Here is a 13019-nt window from a genome sequence, read left to right on the forward strand (position 1 = left end):
GACCCCTTGGGATCCGCCATCTTGGACCGGCCATTTTGAAATTTTCAAAAATACTTTTTTTCCACTTATGACCACAAAAGACAATAAAAATAGACTAGAAACGTTAATCTAAATGTTTCTGGAAAACAAAATGCCATGTTGTGACGATTTTGAAGGCGAAAAAGCCTGTTGATACCTATAATAGTGTAATGGTCCGCTATCTTGGATTTTGACCGATTACGTCATCAAATTAGCATAAATCATGAATATTAAATCATGAAAGTTACATCTAATTACATATGATGCTATATATGTAGGGAAATTAGTGTGGTTGAGCAAGAAAACCTAAGAAATATCATTGTTTTAAAAATTCAGTGATTTTTGCATAAAATGCCTTTCAGAAACCCGTTGCCATGGCAACACAAAAATGGTAAACTTACACAAATATCATAATATTGTTGCCAACTAAATTTTAGGAAAAGTCACCAAGTTTGGTAGTCCTAGCATATGTCGTTCGGCAGTTATACGATGTCAAAGTTGGCGCGGGCACTTTTACCCCCCCCCCCCAGTCTGGATAGGGTTAAGGCCTATGAACAGCCTAGAATCTTATCTAAAAAAAAATTCAAAATTGTATCAGCAAAAATCACATGACACTGTCTCTTCCACTCGTAACTAAACTGTGGTATCTAAATATCTATCGCCACGCCTATGTCAAAGGTGAAGCCTTTGATCGACACTTGGATGATTTGTAACAATAGGATGACCTGGACAGACTGGTCTTTCGGCGTCATTTCATAAAGAGTTCATTCCGGAACGGATCCGAGCTGAAATTCCCCTACCATTGCCGTCCGATTTGTGTCTTACAGGTAGGAATATATTCATTGTACAAATATTATATGTCTCATGAAGCTTTCCAACGCCACGTAAAAAGTTATTACAGTCAAAACTGTATTCAAAACACTCGACTTAGGACAATGGTTGCTGAGGACAGGTGGTTGCTTAGGACAGGCTAGGATTATCTATGTAAAATGGTCGGGGCTGGTTTGATGTGGCTTGTGACTGGCCATGGGGGTGGTTGCCTGCGCCAGGTGGGTGCGAGGCCAGGTTTGACTCTACGCACCTATTTATGTTACCTATTCCTGACGCCATGGAGGAACAAACGTATGGTCACTCACAGACAAAGTAACGTACGTCAGGTTACCATGTTGTCGCTGGGAGAGCTACGACGTAGTACAATGAGGCTGGTCTTCAGTCAAATACCTCGTAGTCAGGCGAACTAATCTCATAGCAAAGGTCCTTTTATAACCTCACAGTGTTTCATTCTTTTAATGCACTAAAAAGGAATTTGCACTGCAACGAAGATCGCATTCATGAAACTTCAAAGGGCATAAATGTACCCTTTGTGTAAAATTGGCAGAAAAACTTAAAGAAATGTGACATGACAGTGACAGATAAAACAGTGTGAAACAGATAAGTGTTGAATAAATATGACTCTCCTAAAATTGGGATTGTAAACTCCACCCATGACGCTAATCGCCTCCATTTTGGCATTCTTTGTATGTGCCGGTGTCCTAATGTGCTCCACTCACCGTAAAATCGTGGCTCTGTCCAAGGACGTCTTCCTTTTGTTTGAGACAACCAGCGACCCCTTTTCTGTCGATAAAAAATCATTCCGCTGAACGATTCAGGTACGTGCGCAATTATATATCATTGACATGATTTTACTATTCATATTTTCTCAATATATCATAATAGCACTTTTTGAATATTTTCACTGTAGACACATTACATTACATGTTTTTCATTATTTGTCCATTAAGATCGCATAAAGGTCACATTTATACACCTGGTTGACTAAGCAAACTGTGATGTGTGGCCTCCCGTGTAGTTCAAATGTGTCTCGCCATAAGCGAACATACAGCTACAAAGAAAGCTGCAAATTTATCTCTATAAAGTCGCCCGTCTCGACGTCATATATTTATACGGAGGCAATAGGTATGATGTTTTGGGTGGGGTTGTTGGTTGTACGTAATGTGTCTTTCCTTATGTAATGTTTGTTCATTAATATTTCATGGTATACCCAGGTAACCAGCTGCATAAGCAACATGTCTGGCGTCACTTACCACAAAAGCATTCGCGACTTGCAGCCCCCGGGGATCACAACTGCGGAGTCGCAGGAATTCTACAATGGCTGGGCCCCTAATTTTGACAAGGTACGAGCCTAACTAGTGGTCGGTCATTCTATTAGGACACAGCAAGAAAATTTGATTAAACAACATGGCGGACGAGTTATGGACGCTTACTTAAGCCATAGTCAGTGTCTTCAAACACCACATTTAAGTACACGCGAAATGTCGATACAAATATACAGAGATGTTGAAAGGTCTACACCTTTATGAAATATGGAAGACAAGAACACATTTAAACCTGATATTCTGAAATGTTATCGCTTAATGTAGACTCGTAGACATTGTAAAAGAGACGTCGCTTTTTGTCGATTGTCAACTTAAACACACACTTAAATCTATTCTAGGACAACGTAGAAGCGAACTACAACGGTCCCCGTATGACAGCCGAGCGTACGCTGAAACTGTTTGAAGGCAAAACTGATGTTCGAATCCTGGACGTGGCCGCGGGCACTGGAGGTGTAGGGGAACAGGTACTTTATACTTACTTTATATTTTCTTCAAGTTTGATCAAATATCAATCCTAATGCCGTGCTTTTCTATGACTATTACCTTTTAAATTGTATTTCTTACCACGTTCTTTATTCGTTCGTTACCTTGATTTCTCAATCCGTGTTCAAAGTCTTTGTTTTCGGTCTGTGTGTTTGTTTCTTTGGGTTGGTATGTGTCCGTATATATTTGAATGTCAGTGAACAGGCAGTAAGGTAAGTAAATGGGTGGAAAATAACATAGTTCAGGTGTGCTGGAGTGGAAGGAAGTACAGTTCTATGATTATAACCTTTAAAATTGTATTTCCTAACATGTTCTTTATTCGTTCGTTACCTTAATTTTGTTAATCCGTGTTCAATGATGTCTTTGTTTTCGGTCTGTGTGTTGGTTTGATTTGGTGTATGTCAGCAGACAGGCAGTAAGCTAATTGGTGGAAGAATAACCGCAAAGTAAAGGTCAGACGTGTTGGCAAAACTAGTCGTTAATCTGGGTCATGGGGTTAATGGAAGATGTGACTATTTCATGGGGGTGTTGTTTTCGGTCTGTTTGTTTGTCTGCGTTTTTGCATTTTATATATTTTTGTTTTCGAGTCACGTGACAGGAAGTGATCAATCAACATATGTAATGTTAGTCAAAACCTTATTTGCATAATCAATGAACCACAGTTAAACAAGACATACAAGAAACTCTCAACTGTTTCATGGAGTCGGGAATCTTGCAAGTCTTGTTTACACTGTGTTTTTCTTTGTTATATATCTGTCTCTTCTGACAAGATTTTGACCCAAAGACGTTGACATTCATTAACTTTTTCACACAGCCGGGCTTCTCGGATGACCGCAGGCCCTGTCAAAAGTCTCTCTGTCAGATAACCCGGGCAATCAGAAAATGTCACAATCTGTCACCCCAACATCTGCTTGGACATCATAGTTGTTTTTCTTTTCCACCACAGCTTCACAAGCTCGGGTTCCGTTCCATGGACGCCCTTGAACCCAATGAGAACATGCTTGCCGTAGCGAAGGGGAAAAACATCTACGGTCGTCTGATCCAAGACTTCCTAGGAACAAACCGTCTGGACATTGAAGATGGTGAGTTCGTCCTTCAGTCCACCTTATGAATAAAGAAGGCCTAAGGAAAGCCGCCAGGGGGAGAAAACGTTTTCTTCCATAGGCCAAGACCAAACCACATACTAGATTTCAAAACAATCCATTCATAGCAAATTGAGTTATGCTGTCCAATCACAGACTCCGTTACAAAGCATTACCTTCTTGGCGAAGGCATTATGATTATCATATAACCGCGTAACGGAACTTAAGAGAAACTTTTGATATGTTTCGTTTGCCCTAATTGTTTCTTGGAGAACCAAAGTCATGATGCTGATTGTTGATCTTCCAGGAAATTATGATGCCGTCGTGATGTCTGGCGGGTTCCTCGAGGGCAACGTGAAGTGCGACTGTCTGGAAGAGCTCATCAGGGTGGTGAAACCAGGTGAGTAGGGGGTCTTGGCTGACCCAAGTTAAAATGTCGTTCTCTCTAAGATCTCTAGTCTAGTACGGGTCTAGTTTATACACCTAGTGCTGTTAAAAATGATAATACAACATTTGAGTTGACAAAATATATTTAGATAAAAAAGATAAATGTATTGATTTATTTTGTTCTCTTGTTGCAGGAGGATTTGTTGTGATCACCATGCGGGAACACAACATTCGCACGGTTCCCGAGTACCGTAAACTGGAACCCCGCATGGCGGCGCTGCAGAGTGAAGGACGCTGGGAACAGGTGTCACGTGTCGTCTTTCCCAACTACATCGAGGGTGAAGAAGGAATCACCTACTCGTATCGCGTGTGCTAATTGAAGCAAGCGTGTGGACCAATAGTCATTCACGGATTTCAAGATGGCGGAACGCAACTCTGATGTCTGCCTTTAGATAGCAAATGTATACCGTAAATACAGACATGTTCGCGGTGGTTTTATGTCCGAGGTTTTCGTGGTTAGCTCTTCGTCGCGAACTAAAACCACCGCGAACATTTTTGTAGTTTCTGTAGCGCTACTATTGTTTCAAACTCAGAACCACCGCGAACACTCCACTTCTCCCTACGATTGAATTAAAACCACGCGAACTTAAATGCATTTTCAGTATTTTGCTGCATTTTTGTCGTATGATGCTAGCTACAAGATACGTACTGTGTATGTCTTTATTTGGTGATTGGTGCAAGTCGAATGAGTATATTTAGAATGTGGTATACTAATGATAATATGTAGCATAACAATAATGCTCTGATAAAAAGCAAACATAGCACATCTTTATTCCAAACACCTACGTCACACACAATAGTGCAAGTAAAGTTTCTTAACAAATACCAACAAGGAAGGTGAACTTTATGTCAACATGTGCAATGATGATAATCTGAATTAAAAAGACTATTGGCAAATATTCGCGTTGTGCTTTGTCTAGCGTTGCCGTTGGTAACTTTTCTTGAAAAATAATTCTCGTCGTATGTTTATGAAATCATTCGTATTTCAATTCCCTTCTTTATCTACCTCACCAACATATCTATTCTATAATAATTTCAACGTGTCGAATTCAGAATATTTATTTTACAAATCGTGGCTTGGACAATTCTACCTCATCTTTTTATCTTGAAACTAACAGTCTTTTTTTGTTAGATTCAATATATTCTGGCAACCTCAAAACAAAGCATGCGCATGAAGCAACATTGCGAACAAATCGGCTCCATGCGTATCTAACAACAACCAAATCGAAACGGAATTACGAACGAACAACTCCAAAACTGACATGATATGATATGATGACAGTATGTTATGATATGATTAATATATTGCAGCATGCGGTATTTTCACTGATATGATGTTATTGTGCTAACAAAACTACATGTAACTCATTGAATGTTGTCAGCTACAAGAACTCGGACACCGTGATATCTGGAATGCTCGGTTCCTCCACAGTTTGAGGCGTCTCGTCAGTGGGTCCGTCAAGCTAACAACAAAAACAAATTACTCGTTAGATTGAAGATTTCAGGCTAACGTTACACTTGTTTGACATAGGTATGAAATGATCCTTGAATCAAAAGACATTATCAAACTGATACAACTATGAAAGTTGCACTTAAACATAATACATTTGTAACTGAGAGGTACCCAATGTCGCCCGATTTGTTAATAACACAATTTTCCTCAACAGTGCAAAAATTAGACAAAAAGCATCAACAGTTTGAAAAGAGATATAAGGAGCAATTCCTTAAATCTGGTCTTGAACTTCAAAATTCTACCTCATCCTTTCATGCAAAGAATCGTCACTGGTTCTTGATGTACTCAATATATGGTAACGTTATACAAAATGGCCGAACTCACCGTTACACTTTGCACGGCGTTTGGTTTGGAGTCCTGCGTCTCATTGGTCGGTTCTGTCACGTGGTCCTTCTCTTCCTCCTCCTCTACGTTGTTAACTTGTACAGCGCTGTGTCCATTCATGCCGAGGGGCATTCTGCAAAAAATAGTTTATCGAGATTGAAGACTTCTATCTATCTCCAAGCAGATGATGGGGTGGATTAAATGACTGTTAGAAAAGCATGCTGGTCGCAAAACTTTACAAACGTCCATCCCTGCATCTGCTTGTGTAATTTTTGTGCAATGCTAGCAGAGAAAATATGCATTCGGATATATTGATAGAAAATACAAGTGTTTCTTTACCAACCTGTCCGCTGTCTCCAAGTTCGTGAAATTTCCTGTAGAGGACAAATAAAAGTAGTGAAGAAAGAGACAGCTCTTAGAATCGCCAAGAGTACTACGCCAAGAGGGTGAACGACCAAGCAGCAAGTTTTGACCAAAATGGGAAAACTTAGACCATTTTTCAAATTCAAACGGTCCTCTCTACTCACTAATAGATCATCTGCAAGGAAAGTTCACCGCTTGTTCGTGGCCGCCGATCCGTCGACTTGCCCGTAGTCGTTGCTATGACAACCAGGATGAGGAGGACAATCAGGGCCCCCGACACTCCTCCGCCAATCAGCGACCACGATACATACTTCATGGTTTGCTCTTGTGGATCTAGAGTAAAAATTGATACAATAACCGGTTTCATGGTCGCATCTGCGAATGCGCAAGGTCGAATGTGAAAGCTCCTAAACAGTTCTTTTCTGACCATGCGAACGTGTTTTGTTCATGTCTCAGGGGCCTTCAACTCGACATATTACCCAAAGTGCATCACATTGAACATGCGCAGTTGAAAACATGACACCGCTTATTATATAAGTCACCAACAATGGATCAAAGATCAAATCAAACTTTATTGTTAAACAACTAAGAATGGTACACTGCAAACAAGTTGCTTTTTAACATTCAAAAGAAATTCTATATTCTATATAACATTAGTGATTCTATATTCTATATAACATTAGTGATTCTATATTCTATATAACATTAGTGATTCTATATTCTATATAACATTAGTGATTCTACTGACCATAAAAGCCAACCCGCAATGTGATTGACGTAGAAAGGCTTCTGATTGGTTCAGGGCCCCACGATGTACACGTCATCACGTCCATGTCGTCATCTTCCGTCAGCTGGACCAGCAGCTCAGACACTGAGGTGACGTCATCACCGGTGCTGTTGTCATGGTAACTGATGACGTCATTCACCTTCTTACCCTAGAGAATATAAATCATGTAAGCACTCATTTTCGTTCAACGTGGTCTTCTAATAACTGCCAACAATACTAGTGCACCATAACTATAGCTAGCTAGTACCACAATGGGGTTGTACAATCTCGTACCGAGAGCACTTAACATGCTACTCTGGGTAAGAGGGCAATCTATTTACCCCTTCCCCTACGTGACTATTTTTTTGAAGTGTTGATATCAACTTATTAACTAACCTGCCTGTACCAAGTCAGGTTAGCGGGAGGTGTGCCACCACTGCTGCTGCAGATTAACGTCAGGTTCATGCCCGGGGGCATCATGCTGCCATCTGGGTCGACAATGTCACGGCCAAGTCTGCCGTTTATAACGGGCGCTTCTGGTTGGGCTATTTAGTCAAGACAGAATGTCATTTTTTTAATGAGATGCTCGAAACAGAGAGTTGTTGAAAAATGCTATAATCTAGCCTAGCATCAATCTCTATTCAGCTACCTGGTCACTATCCAACGTAGCTAAATAAGGATGGATAGCAGGTTAGACTACGAAAAGAGTGAATGAATGTGAACGATAGAATACCACACACATTTCTACGACATTTGTGCTAGGATAAATGTGTTTTTACTGTTGTCGTACTGTTGGTAGTGTCAATCACAATCCTAAAAATACACTCTGCTACGCACTATAAGGAAACATCACGTCAATTCTCAAAAGCCTGTGAAGACTTTAAGTTCTTTCCAGGTTACGTGAGCATGGCCTTGCAAAATCGCTCAATAAAATCACTCCGCCCCTGAGGCGATGCCAAAAAAAAAACACCCGCAATCTTACCGTAAACGTAGAGATGCACTTCTGCTACGCCCTGTCTGTTAGTCGGCGACAGTGTGACGGTGCACTGGTAGTGTCCTTCGTCTTCTAGTCTGGTGTTGTTTACCTGGAGGTTGATGTTGTCCGTCAAACCCAACCGGCTGGCAAAGGGGCCCCAGGGCTCCACGAACGTCACATCGCTCTGAAGCGCTACCTAGCGACAAAAGAAGTAAAGACAACACGTCTCAGACGACGTCAGTACTTGTGTTTATGGCCCCGATACTCAATACAACAAATGAATTTCTCATTACTGATGGAAAGACAATGCACAACAAGAACTTAATTTGTTATGCTGGGCCCCGGGTTGGAATTGTGACCTTTGCATAACGTCCTTAGTCCGTGTGCATGTATTTACAGGACCGTCGGGGGCCGTTATTGCACTAAGTATAACCTGGAAGGCTTTGAAACTGTCGCCTTCTTCATCCACCAGCCCTTTTCCAACCTACTAATCATAACTTCCTTCGCATAACTTCCTTCGTTCGTGCATGTATCTACAGTACCGTCAGGGGGCATTATTGCACTGTCCATGGCATTCTAGTAACCAGGAAAGGCTTTGAAACTGTCGCCCTCTTCTTTCACCAACCTCCTAAGCCATTGTTGCCAGTTTTGTCTCACCTGTGTGATGATATCGCTTCCTTTGGTCCACATGACAAGAGAAACATTGCCGGCCCCGCCGTCATGGTCGCACGGGAGGATAGCTTTTCTCCCCACCAGCGTCGTGACGACGTGTTCCGCCATGTCCTGCGCTTCCACAGGCGCTGTGGGAATCGAACCAATGCACCGAATAGAATATAAATCAGTACTATAATGCATTTGTACTGTGCCTCATGCAAGCATGCCTAAAATTCTTACCTGAAAAAAATAATTTTCATTTAATGATTTTAGTCACTTGAAGGAGTAAAAGTTTCCATTTAAGAATTCCACGGAGGCAGTTTTTTTCAGGTGCTTGTCCCTCATAAGGACGCCCTGGCCCTGTTGCCGATCTATATTCGAGTGATTGTTGATCCGACAGCGCGAAGGTACTTACGATGTGTTGTTTGTATCGTATGTTGATGCTATGCGCTAGCCATCTCCTAATAAGCATCCGTGATCACGTCTTTGAAAAAGACTAGCATGAAATGAGAACGCTTAGCAAAAAGTTTTTGTCACATACACATCTAAATTTCACATTTATACAACCTATATATTCATTTTTTCAAGTAGATAGATTTGGTGGTCCCAATATATAAAGGACTCCTCGTGTGGCTTGTTTCTGTGCTCTTTTTAGATACCCAAAGTATGAGATCATGATAGAAACGTGCTAATATGGGTACGTGTATGTTGATATCATCCAGATTGCCATATCCAGAATATTTCCAGTTCCAAAGTTCTGAAATTGCTGTGGGCTACTTTAAGAGTAAACGCTTACGATACAGCAAACCGATGCAGGCATTCGAAACGTTCTCTCTTTTTCAGAAAACGTTTGACTGTAAACATTTAATTCCCTCAAGTCCGGTATTGAAGAGGGCGCAGAGTTGCAAGCTGGCCGTGTGGAGAGCCCTTATCGTTCAGATGACTTGTTCAGAGTATACCACTTTAAATGTTTTCCTCTACCATTGTTGGTCATTACAATTTATGGGTGTGGCGGAAACTGGTACAATATACACTCTGTCTACAGTATCTAGATATATTTCAGTTCCGTACTCTTGTCGTTTCTTTACTCAGTATAGATTTAAATTCTTGTGTAAAGCCAGAAATGGTTAATTTGAGAATTGATCAACAACACAAGAATGTAAGGCGAGTAGCCTCTCAAACACTTAAAGTCCACAGGGGAATGTCACAGTTGAATAAAACCGCACGATATTTCACGAATAGGTACAATTAACAATCGATTAACAATTAAGAGAAAGCGTTGAAATTTCAGATTAACCTTTTGCCACATGAACATATTTCCACATTCCTTTTTCTGTAAAAGATTACGTGTACGCATTTACTTCTAACCCCAAACAATAAGGATATCAAACATATCGTTCGGCAACATTCTTGGCAAAAAGAAACATTTCAATCAAGTAACTCACTGATTCTACAAAAATGGTGGATTTGTATTACACTCAATGTTGTTTATACAATAAACAATGGAATAAGCAAACAACATAGCTGTAAAATCTCTTCATTACCTACACAAACATGCCCAACATTTTGGGGACCACTTCACTCAAGTAGGGAAGCAAACACATTTTGACTCCCTTCATTCACGTGAACCGCAAAATGCACACAATATTCCTGTTTACAAACAAACAGAATGCACAAACAATACTTTGGAAAACTAACCTGTTGTCAGCACACAAAGCAACAGCAAGGTCCACCGAGAAAATATAAAACACTGCGACATTTGACGCTCCATTTTGAAAGCAGTACTGTATGCAGTTACCTCACATGAGCTTGGGTGTGGTCACAAGGGTGTGTCATATCAAGGCGGGAACATCACACACTATGGACAACCGGATATTTTACTATCAATTATTTCTTCTTCCTTAAAAAAGAACTCGTAATTGAGACAAAGCTAAAAGCTATGTGGATATGAAATAAAAGTTGCTAAAAGTATGTCCCAGTTTTTGTGCACAACCTTGAACAAGGCTGCGTTTGGGCTAGAAGTGTCACGTGACTACTTGAGTGAATGAACAAGGCAGAATCATTCTGATTTTCAAGCACGTCTCCATGGTAGCAGTGCAAATGTTCTGCTTGACAAATGCTTGATCTATAGAGGTTACGTTTTAGCAAGCGTTTGGTTGCAGTGCCTCTCTGGTGGTGCGTGTGTGTGTGTGTGACAGTGGCCCATTAGGAGTTCACCGAAATATAATATTACATTTCTTTTTGTTTACATTTTTGTTGTTTTCCCTCATTGTTTAACGTCTATTATCATATTGGTGCCCAAAAGGAAGAAGGCAAAAGTAGGGGGGGGGGCAAACCATGATTTGGAAAAGGACAGTTGAGGAGCGGGATCTTGCTGAGATGGCTGCAGTTGGGAGGGGGCTCAGCGGACAGCATCTAGGGCCATGTTGATTTGATAATATGGATGACACCCTCTGGAGACCCCAAAACAGATGCGAGCGTGCGAATAAAAAAAGTTTGCCAAAAAAATTCCTTCATTATAAAATCTACGTTAACAAACCTTAATTTAGGGTGAACAAAACTTAACACACAGAGTATGGTATACCAAATAATAGATTTTTTTATGTTATTGTTTTTTTCCCATCTTCTTTGACTTTGGAATCTACTTTGGCATTCTACGACATGCAGTTTACCGCATATATTTTCTCATTTTGCAGCTGCTTTGTATGATTTCCAGTATCGCCGAAAACATTTTTTTTTTGGAAACGGACGAAAATTGATTCGCATCGGATGTCATCCACATAATCAAATCAAAAATCATGTGCATTAAAACATGGTAACAACCATAAGGCAGTATTTGATAATCTTAATTTATTACTCATTGACAAATGGCACCTCCTAGTTGATAAACAAGAAAAACTATAAAATCAAAATACATCGACTTGCAAAACAATATCAGAACCTGAAATAAAAAGGCCATTATCATCACTGTAATTTATGGGGAGCTTATTCCTTTTTCACATCTCAATCATCTGTTTAAGAAAGTTTACACCTATGGGGTCATGGACAAGTGATCAATCAGAATCAAGAACACAAGAGGTAACTGTGGGCTTGGTAACTCATTAATGTGTCCACAATTCTGATTGGACAATGTCACACACAATGCATAAGCATCCCATATCAAACCATTTCAGACAAAATGACATTGTCAGAAGTGTTCTTCAGTTCAAAGTACCACTTGATGTCTAAATAAACGCTTCAGAATAGACTCTTCCTGATAATATTACACAATTTTTCAAACAGTTATTTACATTCATTCACTAAAACTTAAGTTATAATCTTGAGCATGATAATTCAAATAATGTTGTTCATTGTATCTATGTCCAACAATATATTACCATCATTCCAAAACCCAACAGTTTTAAACTGCAACAAGCATCAAATGTATCAACTCTTGTTATCAAATTAAAAAGGCTTCATATCTGGGTTTTCTTCTTTTGCAAATACTTATCATACACGTAAAACAATGTACAATACTTTTGAATTAGTCATAGTTAATAATTATTTTGGTAAACTAACATTTCATATTGGTCATGACGCCATAACTCAAGAGAAGTGTCACAAGTGGTGAATAATACATATGATTCCCAAGTAGTCAGCTAATAGTGAAACTGACCTCGGTGGTTACATTTAGTGTTTATAGCAAATGACCAGGCCTTCTGACACCATATATACTGTATATAAATCCTGGTACTACCAGGGCGCAGGAGCCAGAAATATACATTTTTGGGTCTGGAAATAGCAAAAAATCTCAAAATAGATATATTCTAAGCAATGTACATGTATGCCAAAAATGTAAAGAATTCTTCATTGTATATGTACGTACGTCATAGACATGTCCATGCCAAATTTCAGGCCATTTTACTTTTTGAATACCTGGACAACGGAGGCCAAAATAAACATTTTTGATCTGAAAATTGCAAAAAAATCCCAAGATGAATGATTTATGAGCGATTTATGCCAAAATGTGAATGAAGTCATGTAGGCATATGTAACACTCTCCCCTGCACCAAATCTTTTCAGGTTTATCGTTGCAATACCACAGGAGCACAAAATATACATTTGGGCCTGAAAAAGTGGCCCAACATACCAATTGATTCTGAGCAGAATTTGAGATGCCTCCATATCTATACATATGAATGAATGAATGATTTTATTCGTAAGGAAATCGCGGGTAAACACGCCCTTATTACATGGT

The 13019-nt window shown here is 39.8% G+C and overlaps 2 protein-coding genes across 4 annotated transcripts; one reads left to right on the forward strand and one right to left on the reverse strand.

The window, feature by feature from the left end:
• The first annotated feature begins 724 nt into the window (after positions 1-724).
• On the forward strand, positions 725-5085 carry LOC136425654 (methyltransferase-like protein 27). 3 transcript variants are annotated; one of them, XM_066414579.1, is made up of 7 exons: positions 739-845; positions 1593-1667; positions 2064-2192; positions 2513-2638; positions 3604-3739; positions 4047-4139; positions 4321-5085. In XM_066414579.1, the coding sequence occupies exons 3-7, from the start codon at positions 2085-2087 to the stop codon at positions 4500-4502; spliced, it is 645 nt and encodes a 214-aa protein (XP_066270676.1). In that variant the 5' UTR covers positions 739-845; positions 1593-1667; positions 2064-2084; the 3' UTR covers positions 4503-5085. The 3 variants fall into 3 exon arrangements, with proteins under 3 accessions (XP_066270675.1, XP_066270676.1, XP_066270677.1); XM_066414578.1 differs by lacking the exon at positions 1593-1667 and having other exon boundaries at positions 725-845; XM_066414580.1 differs by lacking the exons at positions 739-845; positions 1593-1667 and adding an exon at positions 1740-1974.
• Positions 4933-8961, reverse strand: LOC136425653 (hepatic and glial cell adhesion molecule-like). Its single transcript, XM_066414577.1, has 8 exons — positions 8786-8961; positions 8135-8324; positions 7549-7697; positions 7135-7321; positions 6579-6719; positions 6367-6397; positions 6024-6156; positions 4933-5649 (listed from the first exon to the last, which is right to left on the reverse strand). The coding sequence occupies exons 1-8, from the start codon at positions 8906-8908 to the stop codon at positions 5569-5571; spliced, it is 1035 nt and encodes a 344-aa protein (XP_066270674.1). The 5' UTR covers positions 8909-8961; the 3' UTR covers positions 4933-5568.
• Positions 8962-13019: the final 4058 nt, after the last annotated feature.

Source organism: Branchiostoma lanceolatum, chromosome 19 (genome assembly GCF_035083965.1).
Source record: "Branchiostoma lanceolatum isolate klBraLanc5 chromosome 19, klBraLanc5.hap2, whole genome shotgun sequence".
NCBI classification, from domain to species: domain Eukaryota; kingdom Metazoa; phylum Chordata; class Leptocardii; order Amphioxiformes; family Branchiostomatidae; genus Branchiostoma; species Branchiostoma lanceolatum.

Bases quoted from the DNA above. Each gene is read 5' to 3' on its own strand.
- LOC136425654 (XM_066414578.1), top strand. From the start codon at position 2,085: ATGTCTGGCGTCACTTACCACAAAAGCATTCGCGACTTGCAGCCCCCG. The intron at 2,193-2,512 runs GTACGAGCCTAA...AATCTATTCTAG, and splicing joins GGGCCCCTAATTTTGACAAG to GACAACGTAGAAGCGAACTA. The intron at 2,639-3,603 runs GTACTTTATACT...TTTCCACCACAG, and splicing joins CTGGAGGTGTAGGGGAACAG to CTTCACAAGCTCGGGTTCCG.
- LOC136425653 (XM_066414577.1), bottom strand. From the start codon at position 8,908: ATGGCGGAACACGTCGTCACGACGCTGGTGGGGAGAAAAGCTATCCTC. The intron at 7,698-8,134 runs GTAAGATTGCGG...TTGACTAAATAG, and splicing joins AGTGCATCTCTACGTTTACG to CCCAACCAGAAGCGCCCGTT. The intron at 5,650-6,023 runs GTGAGTTCGGCC...TTTTGTTGTTAG, and splicing joins ACGCCGTGCAAAGTGTAACG to CTTGACGGACCCACTGACGA.